At 48.2% G+C, this 24,322-nt stretch overlaps 2 protein-coding genes across 4 annotated transcripts; one reads left to right on the forward strand and one right to left on the reverse strand.

The window, feature by feature from the left end:
- The first annotated feature begins 805 nt into the window (after positions 1-805).
- Positions 806-14,816, forward strand: LOC136650914 (zinc finger and SCAN domain-containing protein 23-like). Its single transcript, XM_066626862.1, has 4 exons — positions 806-840; positions 4,554-5,618; positions 8,289-8,490; positions 9,665-14,816. Exons 2-4 carry the CDS (start codon positions 4,758-4,760, stop codon positions 10,309-10,311), a joined length of 1,710 nt encoding a protein of 569 aa, XP_066482959.1. The 5' UTR covers positions 806-840; positions 4,554-4,757; the 3' UTR covers positions 10,312-14,816.
- On the reverse strand, positions 14,669-24,118 carry LOC136650915 (zinc finger and SCAN domain-containing protein 23-like). 3 transcript variants are annotated; one of them, XM_066626864.1, is made up of 5 exons: positions 24,066-24,118; positions 21,385-22,240; positions 19,780-19,906; positions 19,055-19,144; positions 14,669-17,938 (listed from the first exon to the last, which is right to left on the reverse strand). In XM_066626864.1, the coding sequence occupies exons 2-5, from the start codon at positions 22,162-22,164 to the stop codon at positions 17,439-17,441; spliced, it is 1,497 nt and encodes a 498-aa protein (XP_066482961.1). In that variant the 5' UTR covers positions 22,165-22,240; positions 24,066-24,118; the 3' UTR covers positions 14,669-17,438. The 3 variants fall into 3 exon arrangements, with proteins under 3 accessions (XP_066482961.1, XP_066482962.1, XP_066482960.1); XM_066626865.1 differs by having other exon boundaries at positions 21,385-21,813; positions 23,967-24,093; XM_066626863.1 differs by having other exon boundaries at positions 23,967-24,093.
- Between the last annotated feature and the right edge of the window lie 204 nt (positions 24,119-24,322).

Raw genomic sequence — 24,322 nt, forward strand, 5'->3', positions numbered from 1 at the left:
GAAGTTGGCAGGCCAGCTTGGTGCCCTGTTTGTGTGTATGGCAACGTGTACATGCACCCCAAGGGCCAGGGAAGTTGGCAGGCCAGCTTGGTGCCCTTTTTGTGTGCATGGCACGTGTGCATGCGCCCCAAGGGCCAGGGAAGTTGGCAGGCCAGCTTGGTGCCCTGTTTGTGTGTGTGGCAACATGTGCATGCACCCCAAGGGCCAGGGAAGTTGGCAGGCCAGCTTGGTGCCCTTTTAGTGTGCATGGCACATGTGCATGCGCCCCAAGGGCCAGGGAAGTTGGCAGGCCAGCTTGTGCCCCTTTTGCGTGCCTCCCAGCCAAGGCAACCGGGGAGGGCAGGAGAGGAGCCGCAGGAGCAGAGCGGCTCCTGGCTGCCACATCCGTGCGCCCTGCAGCACGCGTGGCGCGGCGCGGATCCCCGGGGAAGTGCGGGGCAGGCTCAGCGGCTCCACCACGGAGCAATCGTGGCAGTGCAAGCCGGCCCCCCTCCCCACTCCTCCTCCTCCTCCTGCGATGGGCGAGGGGCTGTCCCAAGCCGGCTTCCCCTTCCTTTCGGCGCTGAGTGACAGAGAGCGCAGCCAGTGCGCGCCCTGCGGAGGGCGGACTAACCCCAGCCTGTCCGGCGCAGCCCGGGAACCAACCTGGTGGCCACCTCCAGGGCAGGGCAAGGCGAGCCGGGCCGGGCCGCTGGAGCGACGGGCAGGGGCGCGATGGGCGCCGCGCAACTCCAGGCGGAGCCTCCTCCGCGGCCGCTGCTGCCGCTGCTGCCGCCGCGCCCGGGGCTGCCGCTGCCGGAGCCCTGAAGCGGGGCGCGCTGCTGGAGGCGCACGGCCCAGGTAGCGCCGCCGGGCCCGGGACGCGCCACCCAGGCGGGGAGGAGACCCAGCCGGGCGCGGGGCGCGGGGAGGGAACAAAGGCGGGGCGCGGGGCAGGCTCGCAGCCCCGGAAGGGGCATCGGCTGCTGCTGGGGCAGCTGCAGCGTCCCGCTAGGTCTACAGAGCCGGTGCGCCCCGGGTTCCCTTGGGCTCCCCGCTTGGGAGAGGTCCCGTCGGCAGGGAGGCGCGGAGGGCGGCCCAGCCTTAAGCAGGTCTACTCCAAAGTAAGTCCCATTGGGTTCCATGGGGCTTACTCCCAGGAAAGTGTTTGCATAAGGTTGCATCCTGGGTCCTAGCCACGCCGACTTACCCTCGAGTAAGTCCCATTGACTGTATGGGAGTGGGGCTTACTTCTGAGGAGACGTGCATAGGTTTGGGCTCTGGGTGGGACCTTAAGGAAAGGGAGCATCAACCTTGCCTTCAGTCGCCTGGGTACCGTTTGCAAGGAGGCGAGAGAGAGCTGGGATTCCTGGGCAGGATCTGGTCTGGAGGCAGAGCAGATCGCCTCGGAGATGTTGGAATAAGGACCGCTGGGTCCTCCTAGGAGTGGGGGGTCTCGGATGCTGCAAGTAGGACTTCTGGGCTCCCTTAGAAAGGGGACCCCTTAGAGAACTCAGACCAGGGGAAGTTAGATCCGGGGGGGGGGGCTTGGAAGTTAGAATGAGGACTTCTCTGTTATAGGGAAAGGGGGCTTGGAGCCAAGATGCCTCCAAGTGACTCAGGATCAGGCTCTTTTCAATCAATCAGTCAATCAATCAATCAGAACCTTTATTGGCACAAGTAGAAACATCATGGAATATGATATAACAATCAGGCTCTTTTGGAAGTGAGAGCCAATGGCCTCAGTCCAGGGAAAGGTTAATAATCGCTACTGAAATGAGCAAGATTTAAGTTACTCCCAACTTTAACTTGTGAGTACAGTCACTGAGTGCTGTGATTTAGTGAGATTTCGCCAGCACTGAAGCATGACTGAACTTTTCACCATTTTGGCAAATGCCCATCAGTTCTTGAGAAAAGGAGAGATCTTGGGATTAGAAGGAAGCTGCCTTATACTGGGTCAGAAACCATGTTTAGGCCAGACCCAGACTTCTGTTTAGGCCAGAAGTGTCAGCACAGGCTGGCAGAGGCGCTTTAGGTATTCAGATGAGAGTTTTTTCCTCTGCCACACCTGGAGATGCTAGGGATTGAACCAGGAATCATCTCCGTTGTAAAGTGGCTGCTCTTCCATTGAGCCACAGCCCTTCAAGAGTTGGAGGTCTTGGCTTCTTTGGATGGAGAGATGAGTGGGAGTCTGCTTTGCTGTGGCGAGGACTCTTGAAGCTTTCCTGAAAGAATAACTGGCAAAAGCTGGACATTGAGACTCCTGAGTCTTCGGATGCTGACTTTCTGCAGTAGAGAATGGGTTACACACCAGAGAAATGGTGGTGGGTGGGAGATGGGGACTCTGGTCTGTGGGAGAGAAATAGGGTCTGCTGAGGCAGGATCCTGTTGCAACAAATGGTATGATCCTGTGGAGGGGTGGTCCAGGGAGATACTGGAAGAGCTGGTCCACCAGTGCTCATCTCTAAGGTCAGCTGTCTATTTTAACAATATTAGGAACGTAACGTGTTGCATTTTTTGGCTCCAACGTGCTTGTGACATGAATTCCTACACAGAAGTGCCTTCCCTTTGGAAATTTTGGGACCTATGAAATGTCCCATGGTGGTCCGTCCATGTAAACTCCTCCATGTTCCCTGGATCGGTGCTTGCAGGTAAAACTGAATGTGCCTCAATTAATACCAGAGAAGAGAAGAAGTTTCTCCCTTCTTCTTCCTCTTCTTCTGAGTGCTCAGAATTGCTCTCTGCTGGGGGACTGTGATCAGTTCTCTGTGCAGGACCAGTTTGTGGATGAAGATGTTTTTCTCCTCCCATAACACCAAAACTTGCTGTCCTTGGAAGGCAACCAGTGAAATCAATTAGCACTAGATTCAGAACAGACAAAAAATGCACTTCGCACAGTGTATAACTAACTTGTGGGATTTATTGCGACAGATTGTGGTGATAGCCACTGACTTGGATGGCTTCAGGGGAGTGGATTGCCAGGGAGCACCCACTTCCATCCATGCATTACTGCTGCTCCTCTTTTCACTCCTTGGACTGGAAAGGGAAGAGAGGGACAGAGTGGAAGAGGGATTGTGCAGGAGAGGAGGGTAAGGGTTAGCTCATCTCCACAAAGGAGGCTGACACATCAGCAGGAAGGGGACAGCATTTAGCATGCTGCCTCAGACACCACTTTGTCTTGGGACTATCAATGGCTAGTAGCCATATGATACCTGAGTATCTCCATGCTCAGGTGTTACTGAATACCAGTTTCTGGTAGATGGCAGCAAGATGCTAAATGAGATGGACCTTTGGCCTGTTAGCAGGGCCGTTCTCTTGTTTGACCCACACAAACAACTCAAGCAGTTACTTGGGGAATCTGTGAAGTGAGCCATCATCCAATTACACAATCCTAGATTCCTTTGCAAAGGATTCTGGGGAACATTTCTCAGATCCCACTGTATAGGATTTTGGGATAGCAAAATACCAAATAGTTCTGTTCCATGGGTCAGGTTGAAGAGTCCCTCCAAATTGCACCTAGGTGCACCCAAGTTCCCCACCCGTCCAAGTACACTAGAACTTAAGGATGCCCAATGAAATTGATTGACGACAGGGTTCAGGACAGAAAAAGGAAGCACTTCTTTGTACCACATGATGTATTTCTGGAATTCACGGTCACAGTGTGCAGTGATGGCCACTGTCTTAGCTGAATAACCTGACAGCAGGGGAAGGCCAGTTGCTCTGTGGTAATGCCCATGGGTTTTCAGAGATGCTTGGCTGGCCACTCTTTGGAAACAGAATGCAGAACTTTGGGGCTGATCCAGTAAGGTGCTTTCTGTGTGTTTGTTTTGTTTTGTTTTAAAAGTGCGAAGTGTTGGCTCTGGGGTGCTGTAGATTTATGTGTGAGCTGTGATGGGCATGATAAGTAATTGCAAATGCATTTTCATGCTGGGAGAAAATTTGCACCTGGGTTGTTTTTTTTAAAAGAGCAGGAGTTTATTCTATAGCCAGTTAAGTACTCTATTGCTACATTGCCTGTACAGTCATGTCATGGCTCTTTGCTTGATCCTTTGCTGAGAAGAAAATTAGCGACTGTCCTATATTTCTAGGCAGTATGGAGGAAGCTGCCTTTGATAAAGGGATGTATCCCAACTATTTCTGCCTGGTAGATGTGTTTACATTCTGTTCTGTATAACTTAGTCCTATCTGTTGCCCATCCCAGAAGAAGCAGTAATGAATGCCGCTGGATTCAGGCAGTAACATAACGCCAAAACCATCCTTGAAGCCAACAGCAAAACAGGTGCATTCTGCTGTTCCTTTTTATGTAGTTACTGAATTTTTATTTGTTGAATATACTTCACCACCACCATTTACCAGAACTAATCATCATAATAAGGCAACAATAAAACAATAAGCGGCAATATTTAAGATTACAAAGAACCCATTAAAATATTAAACAGCAGCTCACCGTCCACCAAAATCAGGATAGTCAATCGTTTTGCAGCCTTGTGCTGCTTTTTGTAGAGGTAACACTTTTTGATGGAGCTGCCCCTCTTATGAGCATAATTTGCAATTGTCTTTCCTTTCTCTGTCAGGGAGGAATTCTCTCATTCGCTCATCACTCCCCTGACGGTACAGTACACTTGTGGGTCACCTGCCTTCTCCTGTTGTGCCATTTCACCCCTGAGACTGTCTTTTGCATTGAGAGCATCGTCGGACTGGCCCAAAAAGCCTGAGGGATCTGCTGTGAGTCTATAGGAAGGTTTGAGGATACGAACTTCCCCTGAGTGGAAAAAAAAATGGCTGCCACACAGGAGGTGCCACCACCAGCACTCGGCCTCCACTTTTTGTACCCTTTAGAAGAAACGATGCCACCAAGGGTGAAAATAGAGGAGCCTGGACCTCCATGCCCAGAAGCAGGGTGGGAATGGGATGCTGCAGGGAAAGCCCCCCTTGTCGTCCAGGCGGGCACCATTGGTGATCTGCTGAGATGGACAACTCCTCCCCAAGTAAGGACTGACCCAGTGCCACAGTTGTGGGAGGTTCAGTGCCAGGAGATGGTACAGACCCTGCGGACTCCCGCCGAAGTAGTCCCAGCACCTGTACCTGTTCCTGTCCCACCCCCACCCCCTGCCTGGGGGAACCTTCAGTTACCTGAGCTTGCGCCTGTGGACGATATTGAAGCCTACTTGTCCAGCTTTGAGCGAGCGGCAGAAAGCTGCCAGTGGCCGCGAGGAGAATGGGTGACCCGGCTCATGCCCACTCTCAATGGGAAAAACCAGCCTCCTCGTAACGGCCTGGACTCCAGGGGCAGTCGAAGCGAACACAGGAAGTCCAAGTCTTCGGGCCTGCGAGGGGAGACCGGCACCAGCGTGGAGATGCAGCGCCAGCGCTTCCGGCAGTTTCGCTACCAGGAGGCTGAAGGCCCGCGGGAGGCTTGCAGGAGACTCCGGGAGCTGTGTCGTCGCTGGCTGAAGCCAGAGAGCCGCACCAAGGAGCAAATCCTGGAGCTGCTGATCCTCGAGCAGTTCCTGACTATCTTGCCCCAGGATATCCAGAGCTGGGTGTGGGAACGAGGCCCCATGACTTGTGCCCAGGCCGTGGCCTTGGTGGAGGGTTATCAGATGGGACGGCGAGAGACTGGCATGTGGGAGCAGCAGGTGAGGGTCTTCTTCATCTTGGTGATTCCAGTGCACAAAAAAAGGCAGGACTTTGGTGGGGGGAACAGGAATGAGGGTCTCTAGCCCTGGATCCAATCACATCCGTCCCCAGAGAAACACTTTCAAATTTTTCTCAGAGTTTCATCACAAACTTTCTACCGAAACACCTACAAGGGCTGTAGTTGCTTTGCAGGTACTAAAATGTCCCTACCCCAAAGTACCTAATGTCCAAGAGGGTAAAGTTGGGACTCTGTTACTGAGAGTCTTGTCCTATCTCTCCCCCCACACGCTGCAGTCATGCCAAAAAGGAGCACACTGTATCCGGGGGGGGGGGGAGGATGGATCAGGAAGCTTCAGAGGGGAAAGGAAATTTGGATCCCCTTACCCCTGCGTAAGCCTTCTGCTCCACAGTGGGTCTTCTTAGACGTGCTCCAACTCTTTAGCTGGTACAAGTTGGAGGAGAGAAAGAGAGTGGGAGGGATGGAAGAGATAGGATCTAGCTTGCACCATAGCCACTGGATCCACTCCCTCCCGCAGCCTCCCTGCCCCCCATTCTTCCCCCCTCCTCTTCCCCAGTTTTCCCCCCTCCCTGTCCAGTTTTGCCTTCTTCCTTCCCTCGCTGCTGCCTTACCTCCTCCGGTGGCTGAAGCAGGGTCTGGCAACAGACTGGGAGCACTGCCACCTCTTATGGCTGCTGATGGAGCCCTTTGCACACTGTCAGCGGCCATTTTGTGACAGCGGAACTCCATTCCACAGTCACAAAGCACTATAACCTGCAGCCCAGTCCTGCATAGGATTGGGCTGTTAATTACGTTAACATGCCTGTAATTTTTTTTTTTTGAAATTGTTTTAAAGAAAACACCTTGCTTACTTTCTTTTCAGGTGAAGTGTGCATATGTTGCAGTAGGCATTGTCCTAGGAGGCCATCTTCTCTCACAGGAGGGAACGCCTCTTCTAAAACCACACTTTCATCTTGCAGTTGTTATAAGTACTTATGAGGGAAAGAATATTAAAAAAAATCAGCCCAGTTAATCAAAGACAGCTTTTTAGCTGTTCAAGAATAATAATTATAAAAAATTGAATCATTAATCTGGTTAATTGATGAAACACTGCCTCTCTAATTAATATCAGCACTCCAGTTAGAAAAACACATTTAAAACAGTGAGGAAAAAGCTATCTCAGAGTCATCTGTTCTTTCACATTTATAACATGTGGAAAGGGATGGTTGGCACTTGTTTTAAGTAAACCTCAAACACGCACCAAGCCTGGTCTCCTTGTTTCAGTTCTTGCTGCTGTCACCAACTCCAACCCTTGCCAGACCAGTAACTTTGCCCAATCCGCCCTTATTAGCAGTGAGTCTCTAAAATCTCTAGGTCTTTCCCAGCGTTGTGCTCCAAAGGTGCTGGAGATCAAATCCGAGACATTATTATTATTATTATTATTATTATTATTATTATTATTATTATTATTATTATTATTATTATTAACAGTATTTATATACCGCTTTTCAACTAAAAGTTCAGAAAGCGGTTTACAGAGAAAAATCAAATAACTAAATGGCTCCCTGTCCCAAAAGGGCTCACAATCTAAAAAGATGCAAATGAATACCCGCAGACAGCCACTAGAACAGACAGTGCTGGGGTGAGGTGGGCCAGTTACTCTCCCCCTGCTAAAAAAGGAGCACCCACTTGAAAAAGTGCCTCTTACCCAATTAGCAGGGGTTACCCTTACCCAAGAGGGAGTGCCTCTTACCCAATTAGCACTACACATGCTGAGCAGTTGTTCTGCCTCCAGGCTGTGGTTTTCTTCAAGAATGCCTCTTTCCACCACAACAGCACACAAATGCAGGTTAAACGTGTTTGTCTGTAATACAGGCAGACATGACATTGCGGGAAGGTGGATCACACACATTTTGTGACTTGTGGTTCTGGGGAGATGGGACCTGAATCAATGCTGCCAAAAACTTTTTTTTGAAAGGCCTCAAAGAAGTATTTATTTGTAGAGCAAGAGTGATGTGTGGAGCACTGTATGGTGTATAGGTGGTCCCTGTCCCAAGGAACCTACAATCTACAATTCAGCACAAGGCAGACAAAAGGGAGAGAAGGACAGGCAGGGCTTAACAAGGGGAAACAGTGCATTGATTTCAGTTACATGTAGTAGGCCTTGTTGTTGTAGGGCAGAGGTTCCCAAATTAACCGTAGTCACAGCACCCTTCTTCTGTGGCGGCCTCTTCCTGACTCTCATGGGCACTGCCATCTTGGATTGCACAAGTTCTCATGTGATACAAGATGGTGGCGACCAGAAGAGTTGAAGGAGAGGCCGCCAGGGACATCCTGGGTGTGCTCTTGTGATTTCGCCATGGTGCCATCAGTGGCCCACGGCGCCCACGGGGTACAGTTTAGGGACCGCTGCTGTAGGGGATGAGGACTAAGGGGTTGTATGATTGACTTCACAGAAAAGGTGCACTTTGAAGAGGGCTTGCATTGTGAAAGCATTTTGTGAAGAAGTTCCCAGCACTGGGAGCCATGAAGAAGGCAGGGCAGAGCTGTTTGAGGGCACAAATATCTCTTTAGGCCAGTGACTTTCATTCTTTGGCCCCAGTGCTTTTAAAGGAGAAGGTTTAAGGCTTGAAGAAGACCCTTAAAATCTGTTGTTGTCCATCATTGCCAGGTGACAGTGCGTGTGAAAGTGGAACAGGTGAGCCCACAAGAGATGATTGTGCCTGGAGCACCATGGGAACCTCCCGCACCACTGCTGCCCCATCCGGAATGTGTGTCCTCGGGCGAAGTAACACTAAACCCGCCTCCTCCAGCTCCTGTTCTCAAGATTCCCTGCATCCCCAAACAGGAGCCTCAAGTCCTTCAGGAAACAAGTGAGTAGTAAAAATAAAAACCCCAAAAATTCCATTCTCAGGATCATTTAAAAAAGGGATTGAGAATGAAACAGTCAATGTTATAATGCTATTGTACAAATCAAGAGTAAGGCCGCATCTGGAGTATTGAATATAGTTCGCCACACCTCAAAAATGGATAGAGTGGAACTGGAAAAAGTGCAGAAGAGAGTGACGAAAATATGCTGGGACCCGCTGTAGAATCTAGAACAGTGTTTCTCAAACTGGGGGTTGGGACCCATTAGGTGGGTCGACTCGCTAGCCAATTTCAGGTGGGTCCCCATTCATTTCAATGTGTATTTTTAATCTGTTAGACTTGATGCTACCATGCTATGTGACTGCATTTAGGGAAATGTTATAGATCCGTATTTTTAACAGGCTGCGCTATATATATATATATATATATATATATATATATATATATATATATATATATGCTTTTAACAATGATAGTCAATGGGGCTTACTCCCGGGTAAGAGTGGATAGGATTGCAGCCTTTGGGATGTTTAGAGAATTTTTTTTTTTTAAACATAACAGCAACTGCTTGGGAGGGATAGGGTTCTTTTTTATTTTAAATAAATTTTTCAACATACTTATTGTAAACTTTTAATTTACTTAGGCCCAAATCCTAACCAACTTTCCAGCACTGGCATAGCTGTACCAATGGGATGTGTGCTGCACCTTGCAGTTGGGTGGCACTCTGGAGGCCTCCTCAAAGTAAGGGAATGTTTGTTCCCTTACCTAGGAGCTGCATTGTCCTTATGTAGGTGCTGGAAAGTAGGTTGAGACTACGCCTTTACTTACTTAACTGATTTGATTTTTTCATATAGGGGGGTGTTAAAAACTTTCCTACTTGATGATGTCACTTCTAGCCGCTTCATCACTTTCAAGTTAATAACATCACTTTTGGTGGGTCCCAACAGATTGTCATTCTAAAAAGTGGGTCCCGGTGCTAACATATTTGGGAACCATTGATCTCTAGAAAAAAGGCTTCGGAGGGGTGTCATGATTGAGAGGTGCAAAATTATGGAGTTGATTTTGTGCAATGTTAGTGTGATGACAGCCATCAGACAACAGCCTGGCTGTTGTAAACCGCAGTGATTGCAACCATCCCGCTGCTCAGCATTACGATGTACTTTTGCATCCTTTTCTCAGCAGGTGCCCTGATGGCCAATGGGAGCCGAAGGGAGAACCCATTGCAGGGAGGTCCCATGGAAGTGGAGGCTCATGGGACTTTTCCAGCTGGGAACTCCCAGGAGAACGTGCCCTCTGAGAGTCGGGTTGAGCAAGTGAGTCAGCAGCGTGAGGAGAGATGCAATGACACAGGCGAGAATCCAGCCGCGTGCCCCAACCCCATTGCAATCCCCCACCCGGCAGGAAAGCCCCTTCACCAGTGTACGGAATGTGGCAAAACGTTTAGCCGCAATTCACACCTGCTCACCCATCAGAGAATCCACACGGGAGAGAAACCCCACCAGTGCCCGCAATGTGGCAAGTGCTTTGGCCACACCTCCCAGCTGACTCGGCACCAGAGGACCCACGCCTCAGAGAGACCCTTCCGGTGTGCTCAGTGCAGCCGGAGTTTTTACCAGAGTGCGGAGCTGACCCGGCATCGGGCATCCCATGCAAGAGATCGGCCGTACGGGTGTGGCCAGTGCTTGAAGAAGTTCCGGTGGAGTTCTGATCTTATCCGACACCAAATCACCCACACGGGAGAGAGACCGTATAAATGCCCTGAGTGTGGAAAGAAATTTGGGCAGAACTCCCACCTGGTTCGGCATCGGAGGACCCACACGACTTAGCAGAGATCTTCCTTGATGAAAAGAAAGCTGCGTTTTCTAGTCAGTCCTGAATGTCCGCTGAGGGCTAAGTGTGGACCATCCACACCATCAAGCTTGGTTGCAGTGATGGGCCAAATGACTGATGTCCCTTCAGCACACCATCTGCAGAAAGATATCTGTCAGGGATGGTTTAGTTAGTGAACCCTACTAACACACAAAGTGGGATGGACAGCATTGTCGGTTCTAGGTCCCATTTTGTGTTCTGCCTGCGGGGGGGCGGTCCCAGCAAAACAAGACTGAATTATCTAGAAAGATGCCAAGTCTTGCTTGGGTTGGCTTTTTGAACAACACTGAACCCATAACGTTGTAGTGACACCAGTTGGATGTCTCTCTCTCTCTCACGCTTTCCTTTCCTTCTTCCTTTCTTTCTTTTTAGGAAAGGAGATAGATCTTCTAGTCATCTAGACAAGTTTATTGTTACATGATGTGGCCTGTATTCTGTCCCCTGAGACCATATATTTGTAGTGAAACACAAGCAATGAATTTTTTTTTTTTTAAAGAGAAAATGCCCAGGCGGGGGGAGCACATTCAGTGCTGGGGGGGAAAAGGAGGAAATCCTCAGAATAGTGGAGGACCCTTTGGGGGAAGCTGCTTTGGTGCTTTTTCTTTGGGAAATAATATTGATGATGAGAGAATTGCACTGATAAGGGTAAGGCTGGCTATGGTCCTGGGAAACTGAATGTTTGGAGTTAGTAGATGTTCAGATAACAGGCACACACCCATGCTAAGTATCAGCAGCTGATACCTCGGGGACTTGGCCCAACCCCATGTGGTCCACAGCATCACCACCAATCCCAGGGATCTCCCCCCCCCCATTGTTACACACCTCTACAGGGACAGCCCAAGCAGATTCACTGCTGGTGCTGGAGCCACCACACAGCATACAAACAAAAAGCAGCCCCTTACTTTGCTCCTACTCATTGAATCCCTTTCTACAAAACAGGAAGTGCAGATCATGCTGGAATTCCCAGCACACCCCGCTTGTTCTTGAAAAGAAAACCGTTTTAATTAAAGGAGCCACAAGGAAGGAGCAAAGTGTGCTTTTTTCCCCTGCTTCTGGGTTTGAGGGGAGAAGTGGATCATCACTGCATGAACAGAAAAACCATGTTGCCTGCACCCGAAAACCATAGCTGTTTACACCCTAAAAACACCTCCCCCTTACCTTGTTCTTTCCTTATGTGGTTCTTTTAAGTTTAAAGGAACAAGTGAGATGAATGAAGCAAATCATTGCTGCTCATGCAGTTTTCTGGGCAAAGGAAACAGATGGATGGAGCTCCATCTGCAGTGGGCTAGAGGAAGGCGGGAGCAAACTTGGGGTGAAGGGGCACCCTGAGTCTGCTGCTTTTTCTGCTGCCCAGTGCCGGCCATATCATTTGTGTCATGGACCATCTTCCGCCCTCCCCACATTGCTGCTTCGGCTTACTAAACAAAGCCAGTTTCTATGGGCAAAAAATGCAGTGCCTATTCAGATTATTAGTGCATCAGAATCCAATGCCTGTCATAGATAGCAGGTTGATGCTAAATCTCGGGAACCTGTGGTGCCATATTCTGGACAAGACGATTATTTTAATTACTGCTGAGATCCCTTCTACCCCTCGCTACTTCCCACAGCTTGTCAGTGCCATTTACAGAGTGATTTTTGCTCTGCTTTCCCCTCTCCCTCCACCATGCTCTTCTGGATAATGTCACTAGGAGCCCAGTCCTATCCCCTGCCAGCCGAGACCATGCAGGGCTGCCAACAGAGCATATGCTGCATGCTATGGGGGGGGGGGAGGAACCAGATGGCCCCGGAGTGATAATCAAAAATCTGCTATACTTTTCTCTCCATAGGCCACCTGTTCTCCAGTGGGTCTTCCTGGGCGTATTTCAGCTCTTTTTCTGGTATAAGTCTGAGAAGACTCCTGGGAGCAGGTCCTGGCTGAAGGGGTGGGGATAAGATCTTGGTGTGTGTGGCTCCTCCCAAGATCCTCCTGACCCCTACTGACTTTCCAGGGATGACTGGAGATGGAAGATGTTCAGCGGATGGCTGTCACCCATGTACAGCCTCCAGCTGCTTGACTTGCTGGCCACAGCCTGTGGAACAGCAGAGCGGTTTTCCTGCTGACAGATTGCAAGATCCATCAGTGTTAAGTCCCAGATAGGATTGGGCTGTAAGGTGACAAGTTAGCTTTTACCATAGAGTGAAGACCTGATGAAAGTGCTCACTGACGGTTTTCTTGGTGCTGTTAAGCTGCGTTCTGTAGAATGAGCTTGATGATTTTATCACTGAGTTGCAGACTCCCCAAAGCCTAGGCAGGATCAGGCTGGGGTGAGCAGTGGGTTTCACGGTAAGCGCTGCAAATGTGGGGAGTGATGGGTTGGAGGGAGGGTTCAAGATTCCCAGCTTCCAGTTACACCCGTGCATGGTCTTAATGTCTTGGGGCTTGTATTCTGATCAAGATGATGTAAAACACTATCAGAGTTCACAGTGGAAGTGAATTAATCAGAAATGTCCCCATCATCCTTGGGTCTCCTTCCTGACATCTCACGTACATTCCTAATTGCATACAAAGAGAACATCAATGAGAAATAATGTAGGTAGGACTGAGCAATGGTCTTGCAGCCCCCACCTTGTTGCCAGTTTAGTCGCAGAGAAGAGGTGGGCTTCATATCTGGAAAGGGAAACAGTTCCAGCTCAGGCCAATTTCCTATGGCAGCTACTATCTTCTTGAGTAAATTGGCCAAGTAACCAGAACAACCACAACAGGAGGATAGCTCAGCTGGTCCCTAAGCCTCCAGACCAATTGTCAGACTTTTTTGTGTAACATCCAGAATTTGGTGGCTTGTTGTCAGAACTTCTGAAGTAATGCTGGAATTATGTTTTATTGTCAAAAGTCAGCAGAATGACTTCCACTTAGTGTGGTTGCTTGAACTGGTAGCCCTCATACTAGGACTCAGTTTGTTGGACTCAGCCTGGGCTGGCCCATTCATGAGGCCAACTGAGGCAGTTGCAGCAGATTGGCTGTAGGTACTGACCTCCACTGCTCTCCTTTTCTAATCCAGGAAGTGGGTGGAATGGTTACATCACCTGTAAAGGATGGCGGTATTTGGCATACCACCACCGGTTCTGCTGGGAAAGACTTGGGGCAGCCCCAGCTTCAGTTCCAGTCCTGGGGGGCGGGGGCATAGCTCAGTGGTTGAGCATTCTTGCTTTCTGACTCAGTAATCTGACTGAGGGCACAATCCTAACTAACTTTCCAGCGCCGAGGTATTGCAGCTCTGAGGTATGGGAACAAACATTCCCTTACTTTGAGTAGACCTCTGTGACTGCCACCCAATGGCAGGATGCAGCACATGCCCCATTGGCATAGCTGTGTCAGTGCTGGAAAGTTGCTTAGGATTTGGGCTGCAGTGGTTCTTCAGTAGCCAGTCAAACAACTTACTGAAGTCCTGTTGACCTGAGGATAGCGGCAGGGCACATCATGGCTAGAAGTTCACAAGTCACAGCTGAGCCAGCCAAAATTTGTATGTGCCTCTAAACCTTCCCAAGGAGAAAGTGCAGGGGTTTTGGAGGCTCTCCGAACCTTCCCTGCACCACTGCAAAACCAAGCTGGGGAAGGAGGCAGAGGCTCATCCATGTCATGTGTCTTCAAAAGGCACAGTGAAGGGCAGGACGACCCCCTCCCTCCCTTCAAGCATAAAAAGGAGCATCTCTCAGACCTTGCACTGAATTTGGAAAGGCTTGTAGAGCAGAGAGGTGTCTCACTGCTTTCCAGTTTGGCACAAGATCTAGGAGATCTCTTGGCTGAAGGAAATTGGAGAGAGGTCTTATCGGAATGTGTTTGCCAGTGGTAAGCTGGTGAGCATCTTTGTGGATCTTGTGGGGGGGCAGTAAAAGCCATGTAGCAGCAAGAGCTGTGGGGTTTACTCTTAAACCCACTTCTCTGTGCAGCTCCTTCAGATCCAAGCAGAGGAGCAACCTACTATATCTTCTAGAAATTAAAAAAAAAAATTTCTCTGTTGGCTGTGGCCTCACCAAACCACCCCATGATCCATCCTCTCATCTAGCTTGAGTTTTGTGGCCTGCCCCAACTCCCAGCTTTTTTTCTTGGCAACCTTTCTTACAGTGAACCCTTTCCTCCCTTCCTTGGGACTTTTCGCCACATGGCCCACCCAGAGTCCCACCCACAGTCTCTGAAGAGCCCTGCTCTTTGCCCGGAAGCCCTCATACCAAAGAACCCCAAATCAGCACCACCAAACCCACATGTGGTTACTATCCCTGATGAGATGGATTTCTGGCCCCTCAGCCGTAGAATTTGGATCTCAGGGGCAGACTCTGTGGTGACAGTTCCTTGTTGAAAACAATAAGATTTGAGTGGGTGGTCGAAGGTAGTGGGTTATTTCAATTGTTCACAATAAGATTTGAGTTTTATTTTCATTTTGTTTGTATGGATTAATTTTTGAAGAAAATTAAAACATCTCACATTTTTGGTGCTCGCTCTGGTCTTTCATATTTTTATGGGATACAGTGGGTGTGCCTTTTTAAAACTCTCTGGCAGGGATAAAGGAATTAGCATTCACTTGGTTTACAGAATGAAAAGTAATTCCCCACCACCACCACCACCAGACACCATGGATAGTTCTCAGGGGCTGGACAATACCTCTAACAGGTGACCAATCCCACTTGCTCCTGCATGCACAGTCATGCAAATGTATCTCTTTACATAAAATATGGATACCCACATGGGCCTCCAAAGCAGCTGGCATTATGCAAACAATACACAAGGAACTTTTTTTAAGGCAGTGGTGGAGGGTAGTGGGAGAGCTCGTGCTATGCATGTGGAAGATTCCAGGTGCAGTCCCTGGCATTTCCAGGAAGGCTGGGTAAGGCCCATCTATGGAACCCCAACTTGAGCCTGTCGACATAGACTAGTGGTTTTCAGCCCTTTTTGTGCCCAAGGAAATAAATAGACTGGAGACCCAATGCTGATCCCACCTCCCCTTCCAGGACCTGATCTGCCCACCCCTGCCCACTCTGTTTCTCCCTACCTTTTGCATCTTCACAATAACCCTGTAAGGTAGCCGCCTGAGCAGGGCCAGCCTTAGAAGCTGCAGAGCAAGACAGTGACAAGAAGCTGTGCAGGATTATATCAAGAACTCAGTTTTGATAAGGCAGTACCATTATTGGATTGGATCCAGGCCCCCTCTTGCACAGACTTTGAAAGGTTGCCACAATGCCCCAAATGTGGCCTCGCTACCCTATTGATCGTCAGCTATCCTGACCCACAAGCTGAAAAACAGTAGCACAGACAATTCTGAGTTAGACAAAGGGGACTTGGTATAAAGCAGCTTCATGTGTTCTCCATTCCAGTGGTGACTGACAGAAGTTCTGGAGGGGATGAAAGCTCTGGAGGTTCCATGGGAGAAGAGTATTCTTTCCTTTCAAAGTGTATACTGTGGCGCACCTCTCTCCTCAACACTTCCTCTTCCTTTTCCAATCCAGAAAGTGGAAAGAGTAGAGGCAGGCACTTAGTAAGGAGGGGGGAGCATTTGACACACTACCTCAGGTGCCAGGAGATCTTGAATTAGTCCTGGCTGCCAGAGAGTTTGCTCCAGAGATATGGATAGCCAAAGGTTGCTATTTTTCTTTTTATTTATTTCTCCCTCTCAAAACATTGTCAACAGGATTACTGCTTGATTTTTCTAGGTTCTCCTCTCTGAAAGCTTTGATGTTATCTGTTTATTGCAGGTTGTCATTTTTTAAAATTTAAAACCTGCTCCAATCTGCCCTGCTCCTGCCTTCATGGCTGAGGCTGACACTTTTATGGCGCTCTCAAGTGACGAAGGGCGCTGGTGTGGTGCTTATCGAAACCATAAATGGCCTGTTGTAACACTACTACTCAGTCACCCAACCAAGCTGCTTGGGGGAAAGCTGCAGGACAAAGAAAAAAGGATTTTACACAATGTGCCCTTAAGGAATTCACTGCCCCAAGGTGTGGCAAGGGCCACTAAGAGACCTAAGCTACATGATGCATTTATCACATGAGCACCTGCTCCCTGAAACTTGTTTTTAATATAAAAAAAAGAAGGGGTGAGAGGACTGGGTATTATTGAAATAGCAGTGCAGGGGGAAAGGGCTTTAAGACATCACAAGAAGCTACCCAATCAGTGCTGTGCAGAGCCGGCTGCTGCTTCAAACTCACAGAAACATTTTCTCAGAGCCTGACCTTGGAGAGGAATGCGTGGAATGAATATGGCGAAGAAGATGCTTCCAGAGTGGCCTCACTGCACTAAAAATATGCTTTACACACCCACCCACCATCATACCCCTTTATTGCAAAGTAATTATACTGGAATAACTTCCACCCTCAGGTTCCTGAGGATGGCTACTTTAGTGTTCAAAAAATTTTAACAGAGACAATGCCATGAAAAGGCTTTAAATGGGAGGGAGGGGGAAATGAAGGGGTAGTGATGTTTTTCCCCTGCTAATTGGGTAAGAGGCACTTTTTCAAGTGGGTGTTCCTTTTTTTTAGCAGGGGGAGAGTAACTGGCCCACCTCACCCCAGCACTGTCTGTTCTAGTGGCTGTCTGCTGGTATTCATTTGCATCTTTTTAGATTGTGAGCCCTTTGGGACAGGGAGCCATTTACGTTATTTGATTTTTCTCTGTAAACCGCTTTGTGAACTTTTAGTTGAAAAGCGGTATATAAATACTGTTGGTTGGTTGGTTGATGTTGTGGTGGGCAGAGTTCTAGTTCCCCATCCTACCCATGCTCAGTAGAACTACTGCTCCTGAACTGTTTGCAGTTGGACTTGAGCACTTGAGTTGTCATAGGAAACAGGAGAAAGTAAGGGAAAGGATGTGGCCTGCTATATTCTCATCTCATAGAACTACTGTAATGCAAAACCAAAGAGTTTCACTGAATGAGAGAGAAAGAGGGGCAGGTATCCCTCCTTTGGGGAGGAGACTGCTGGTGTTGTGGTTCCACAGGCAAATGGGAGAGGCCCCTGTACCTCCACAGATGTTTCTTCCCCCTCTAGAGCCCAGAGTGGAAAAACAAAATGCTGTTCACTGTGGTATTCCACGAGGGGCCAGTGAGAACCCATGGCTTAGACTTTCTCTTTGCTGTGAATTCTCTGGTGTTGCACAAATGATCGTTTATTTGGGCATCTTCTCCCACACTCAGCACAGTGGTGGGGTCTGTCCCCCAAGTGGGTCCTCTGGTGCTTGGTGAGGTGGGAGGAGTCCACAAACTGTTTCCCACACTGTGGACAGCTGTACGGCTTCTCTCCAGAGTGGATCCTCCGGTGCACAGTCAGATGTCCGCGCTGGCTAAAGCACTTCCCGCACTCGGTGCACCGGTATTGCTTCTCCCCAGTGTGTGTCCGCTCATGCACGGCCAGTGCCGATGGCCACCGAAACCCTTTCCCACACTGGGCACATAAGTACGCACTATCCCTGCTAGCGGCCCCAGGGTGGGCCCGGAGTCCCTCGGCTCCCACAAACCTTTCTTTGTATTCTTCTTGCGGCAAGTGCTTGTTGGTTCCGATAGGCTTTCTCTCATGCGCTGCCACCACAGAGAATCCAGACATAATACCACAGCTACTAGCTATCAGTGAGGAAAGAAAAGTAATAATCAGATAGCATATAAGGGGAAGAATCTAAAGGACATGGCAGAATTTTTACTGTTACAATATTGGTGCAATTAGGAACTGCCCTCCTGGAGAACAGAGCAGCTGTGGTGGAGACTTCAAGCCTCCTTCTACACATGCTACTGTCCCACTGCAGATAACCCCCCTCCCCAAAACTATGGCCGAATTTAATGAAAAACATGCAAGATCATACTACACATTTAACATTACATGCAGCATTTGCTCAGTCTCTGAACGCCTGCAAAACAACTGCAGATTGTTAAAAGTAATCTGCTTTAAGAGTACTGATTATTCTTCTTTAGCTAGAAAACATTTTCAGAATACCTGAATAGGGCCATCATCCCATGGCTGCCAGATCAGAGATAGGAAATCTTGTATGCTAAAAGGATCCCATGTCTCAAAGGGCAGAAATAATAATACTTTGCACTTCCATGGCACTTCTGTGTGTTCAAATGTCACATATATTATGTTGTGGTATTTATTTATTTATACAGGTATTTATATACCGCCTTTCTTTGGTCGTCAGATTTCTCCTCAGACGTTAATCCAAGGCGGTTTACATAGGCAGGCTGTTCTAAACCCCCGTAGGGATTTTTACAATTGAATAGTTCTAGTCTTTCATAGAACTCCTCGTTCCAGCTGGATTCCTTCCCGGTCTGGCCTCTCTGGCCCTTCGCCTCCCACGCTCCACTTGACAGCAACTCCTCTCTGCCACTGAGGGTTAGTTCATCAGTATATCAGCGTGTCATCAGTTCTCAGGTACTTCCGGTTGTTTCAAACTGGCAGCCTCAGAGCTTCAGGCATACAAGGCGGCAGCTCTACCAACTGAGCCAGACCTCCTGCCTGGTAATCCTACAATACCCTTGTAAGGTAGGTCAATATTTTTTATTCCCATGTTGCAGCTGAGGAAGGACATACCAAGAGTGGGTGGACTGCCTAAGGCTACTAGTGAGTTCACAGCACAGGGGAGATTCAAGCAGATTTTCTGATCCATAGCTCAGTCTTGGCCACTAAGGTATTCCTGTCTAAAGCAAGAATTCATATTCCCCAGAGTAATTGAGCACTCTGCTTACCTGCAACTATGGAAGGGCCTTGCCTCTTACATCCTCCAGAACCTCCTTCATCTTCTGAGGAGTTCCATGTAGCCTCCGAATCAGAAGAACCTGCACCGGAAAGAGAGAGCTTAGTGCAAACCAACCCAAAATGTTTGTGGGGGGGGAAATATATAGGTCCCCCAATGTCTGCAGGCAATGCATTCTGCCGGCCCTCCCCCTGTGGATACAGGAAACCATGGATATGGGGGAACTGTACCTCTGCAGCCCCCCACGCCTCTCCATGCACCCATTACCTTTGTTTTTGTTGTTTACAGTCCCACAAAGGATCATGTATCTTATAGCATCTTTAACCAGATGCTGTAAGCAGAAAGCTCACACCAAGACAAGCAAGCAGGCAGCCTGCAGCTAAAGGGGATGACTTCGCGAACATTAACAGGAAGCAGGACTTGACCACAGAAAAAACATTAGAGGAGAAACTGCAGGCGCCTGATCTCCTCTAATCTCAGAAGCTAAGCAGGGTCAGGCCCGGTTAGTACTTGGATGGGAGACCGCCTGGGAATACTGGGTGCTGTAGGCTTATACCATAGTATTTCGAGACTGAAGGTTGCCAACTATTTGAACACAGTGAAAAGGCCAACATCTTTGATCACAGGGAAAGCCACTAAATGCCAGAAGACAGGGAGAAGCCGAAGACAATCTTAAAAGCACCTGCGCTGTATACCTCCAACGCAGTTAACACTTACCCAGTGAGCTGGCATCCTCACCGCCTAGCTGCTTGTTCTCCGTGCAGAACAGGCTCTGTCCAGTATCTGAAGCAGCCAACTCTACCTGAGGGGAATTCACCACAACGTCCTCGAATGGCCCTGGGACCTAAAACAGCAGGGCAGATCCCATTCAGGGAAGAGGAACAAGGCTTGTTAACAGAATATTGAAAATCCTGGTGTGGAGTCCCTGGTGTAGAACAGCTCTGGGAGCAAAGAACCTCTTTGCTTGGTTGGTTGGAGGCCGAGTTGAATACACTTTTAAATAGATGTGATGGGGGGGGGGGTTACAGATTTTGTTTTTGGACAAAAGTGAAATGCAGAAAGCATGTGTTTTTTATTCCAAGGGCTCATTTTTATAAATTATAATCACTTTAAAAGTGTACTAGGTACGTGATATAGGTGGTATAGTGTCAGTAGATGCAACCATAATCATTACCCATACACGCCCTCCCCCTGCAGTCCAGCTCAACCAGCCTATATTGACCATTAGTTGAGGTGTTAGAAAACAATTTTATTTTTTTCAGAGAATTTGGGATTTGTTTTTCACAAAAATGAGAAGGGCAGAAAGCAGAGCTGTGCATTTTTATTCCGTTATCACTGGGGGAAAAAAAAATCACACCTCTACTTATAAAGTGTATAAATTACGTATTTGTGCTTATATTATAACAACTGCTTTAGGAACCATATTTTGTTTCCTGGGGAAAGCAGTATATGAATTTGCAGATAAATACATAAAGCATAGCATGATTTTGATGCCAATGTTTCTAATGCGGCCCAGTGCAGCCAAGAGGTGTTTTTGTAAAGCTAGAAGTTTTGGGGCTCCCCCTTCTCTAACACACAAAGGGTCCAATCCTATCCAGCTTTCCAGCACTGATGCAGCCACAATGCAGTCCTAAGATAAGGAACAACCATGTTCCCTTACATTGAGGTGACCTGCATGACAGCCCCGCAAATGCAAGATGCAGCGCACACCCCATTGGCACAGATGCATCAGTGCTGGAAAGCTGGATAGAATTGGACCCTAAGGTGGATAAATAAAGACAGTATGATCTTCCAGCCAGATAGTATTTGCCATGCAAAAGCTCATGTCACATTGTGTGCTCTGAGAGTGCCATCTAGGCTGCAGTACCAGTCAGTGCGCACATCCAGTCAGTTGACACCAAGAGCCAATCTCAGCCCAGCATGCCCTATAAAGCCTTTCTAAGCTCAGCACTAGCTCCTCAGACTGAGCAGTCTGTCTCTGGTATGAAAAGGTTGCCCAGATTGCTGCTTCCTTGGCTTTGAGCCAGCTCTGCCTCCGAGCCTTGTTTGCTGCTCTAGAACATGACCCTGCTTGTTCTCGACAATGTATCTGCTTTTGGCCCATTTGGATAGTCAGCTCCCTCTGGCTGGGTCCCAGAGCACAACTGCTTGGAGCCTGGCACTTGCTAAGACTTAGCAGCTCAGCAGAAGGTGTTTGGCTCACAGGGGTCTGTTTACTCCCAGCCTCAGCTTTTTGCTGAGAGATTAAAGCAAAAAAAAAAAAAAAAAAAAAAAGCTCTTTGGACCACCAGGGATTAACAGGGAGATGAGAGGTCCTCTCACCTGGAGTACCTGCCTTTCAGCTTCCTGCAGCCTTGCCAGATAATTCTCAGCAAGGGCCACTGCCTTGGTGCAGTTTTCAGGGGCTTGTTCCCACACTCTGCTCTGGATCTCCTCTGGCAAGATGGTCAAGAACTGTTCTAGGATCAGCAGCTCCAGGATCTGCTCCTTAGTTCGGCTCTCTGGCTTCAGCCAACGATGGCAAAGCTCCTGGAGTCTCCTGCAAGCATCCCGTAGACCCTTTGCTTCTTGGTAGCGGAACTGCCGAAAGTGCTGCCTCCGCTTTTCTGTTGCCATGGGTTCCCTTTTCAAGATGGCAGCCTTCACTTTCCCATAGTCTTGTCTGTCACAAGTATCCAAACTGAGGTAGGCCTCTCGAGCATCCCCGCTCAGGGCTGGCAAAAGCCGGGATACCAACTCTTCCTTTGTCCACTGGCAGGCGTAAGCCACATGTTCAAAGGAACCCAGAAGAGTCAACATGTCATCCAATGGGTCAAGTTCAGTTGGCCAAGCTTTTTCCCACCCAAAGTGAAAGGTCTGCTCTGTCCCATGGCCATGAATTTCCCAGCGACAGGGGAATCCAGCACCTGGTTCCTCTTTTACCAGTGCCTTCCAACTTGACAACTCCCCATGAAGGACACAGGATTTTTCAGGGGTCTCTCCCAGTTTGAGGCAAGCTGGTACTTGCTCTTCCATTTTGACTCCTTGCTGACCCCGAGGCACTTGGAAGAGGGGTCCCAGGCCTGCCTCTACCCCGTCCTCCATGGCCATCTTCTCTCTCATGGCACAGAATTCACTCTCTCCAGTTCTGCCCTGTCAGTCCCTGAGTCTCTCCCACGCGCATGCACTCTCTTTCTTTCTAGCAAAGAGAGGGGAAATTTATTAGCCCCCTAGTTCAGTCATGTAATTCAGTGGGTATATGAGACATGTTGAGGAAGCCATGTAAGAACAGGCTGCAACAGTTATTCCACTAACTGATTAGTCCATTAAAAATATCTTGATCAATTAAAAATGTGCCCTCAATTAATTAGGCAGCAGTTCTTTTTAAAGTATTGTTTTCAAGAACTACAAAAACCACGAGTGACAGAAGCATTCCTTTGCCTGTCTCAGGTGTCAAAAAATGAAAGAACAAATGCTTCTTTCTTTCCAACACATTGTTTTATTTATATACAAATATATGCAGATTTCAACATTTAGAATACCTGCAATTAACCAACAGTGAAATCCTATGCATATCAACTGGAATCTAAGCCCTTTGATGTTCAGTGGGATTGTCTCCCAGATAAGCATGTACACAGGATTGCAGCTTGAATAAATTATAAAGGGCTCTAGAGCAGTGATTCCCAAATTGTAGTCAGGACCCACTGGTGAGTCATGACCTGATTTTTGCCAAAGGGTGATGGAAAGATCAGATAATTAATTGCCTCAAGCCCCGAGGCTATTCGAAAATCAGATACTGTAGCTGCTAATAACCCTGCAAAGATCTCAGTTCCTGCAGTTTGCAAGCATGTGTAAATATAGGGAAATAAATGTTTGAGGGCCTTTTTCTGGTTATTATTTATAAATATAGATATTATTTCTTTTTAGATCACCTTTTTTAAAAGCCTGGTTAACCTAGGTGGGACAGGACTGAGTGTTTAAAAAAGTGAGCCCCACTGCTAAAGAGTTTGGGAACCACTGCAAGAAAGGGTAGTATAGGAACCAGGAACATCTGGCTTGTGACAGTCAATTCTAAAAAGGGAATTATCAGTATAAATTAAGGATGAACAAACTGAAGTGATTCAGGTTCCCAGTGGGTCCAACCCTCTCTCTGAGCATGCACAGACTGCACACTTGTTTCAAACCTGTTTAATTGCAGGGCTCCCAGCTACTGAAGCTTGGGGATGAAAGTTCTGCAGCAGCTAGTGGTTTCTAATAATAAAAAGAATTCTCACAAAACTAGAATTCCCAGAGTTAGGGGAGCCCATGACATTTAAGCTGACTTCAAACCGCTTGAAAAGCCTCCTTTTCTTTCTTCCTGAAACTGCTGAGTTTTCGAGAGGAGGTACCTTCCGGATCAACAATCGCCTCTTGATGTGAATTGGGATAACAGTCCCTTCTGTCCATAGCAAAGATTGTAAGGGGGAGGGTGGGTGTCACTTAGCTGATCAGAAGGTCTGAAGTGCTGCCTTCACTTAAGCATAACACACACAAACTCTTGGGGGGGGGGGTGGTTTTGAAAAAAATACGATCCTGACTCCAATGCCCAACCAAGAGCAGCCATTTTCAAGCATTGTGCCATGGCACACAGATGTGCCATGAATGGTCTGCAGGTGTGCCACGGGAGTTTGGAGGAGGGTCATTTATTAGTAGGACCATTGGGAGATGTGAGCCCCACCAAAAACAAAGTATGCCTTGTCCATTGTCAAAAAGCTGATGGTATGTCTTCACAATTGTAGGACTTTTTCATCTCACAGCACAAGGTTGAAAATCACTGACCTAGAGTCTCAAAAAGCTAAGGGATAAGGGAAAACTAACCGTACTGTTTGTTAAAAAGTAGATATATGCCTCACAAATCAATCATAATAGAGAGAGCTGATAGATACCTCCTGATCCTGATGGATTTGGGTGTCTTTCTCCTCTTGCTATAGATTTCCTCCCATAATGCTGCCCTTTCCCAGCTTCCAGATGCCTCTTTAACTCACCCCCAGGACTGCATCCACCACAAGCTTTGGACTGTCCTGTTGCAGTACTTACATAAATAAATACACACATACACACACACACACTCCAAACCAGCACCTCCAAAGAGGCGGAGCAGGAAGAAGCTTTAGCAACTCTCCTAACTCCCTCTCTCATCCCCTTGCTCTATCATATTAACCCTTGGAGCAGCTCATGCATTGAAAAGAGACAGAAAAAAGAAAAAGAATTCCACTTGGCATAGGTTTCAATGGCAGTGTAG

Source organism: Tiliqua scincoides, chromosome 5 (assembly GCF_035046505.1).
Source record: "Tiliqua scincoides isolate rTilSci1 chromosome 5, rTilSci1.hap2, whole genome shotgun sequence".
Classification (NCBI taxonomy): Eukaryota; Metazoa; Chordata; class Lepidosauria; order Squamata; family Scincidae; genus Tiliqua; species Tiliqua scincoides.

Coding starts and splice junctions, on each gene's coding strand:
- LOC136650915 (XM_066626864.1), bottom strand. CDS start 22,164: ATGAGAGAGAAGATGGCCATGGAGGACGGGGTAGAGGCAGGCCTGGGA. Junction 19,145..19,779: donor TGAGGATGCCAGCTCACTGG/GTAAGTGTTAAC, acceptor TTTCCGGTGCAG/GTTCTTCTGATTCGGAGGCT. Junction 17,939..19,054: donor AGGCCCTTCCATAGTTGCAG/GTAAGCAGAGTG, acceptor CCTCACTGATAG/CTAGTAGCTGTGGTATTATG.
- LOC136650914 (XM_066626862.1), top strand. CDS start 4,758: ATGGCTGCCACACAGGAGGTGCCACCACCAGCACTCGGCCTCCACTTT. Junction 5,619..8,288: donor CTGGCATGTGGGAGCAGCAG/GTGAGGGTCTTC, acceptor CATCATTGCCAG/GTGACAGTGCGTGTGAAAGT. Junction 8,491..9,664: donor TCAAGTCCTTCAGGAAACAA/GTGAGTAGTAAA, acceptor TCCTTTTCTCAG/CAGGTGCCCTGATGGCCAAT.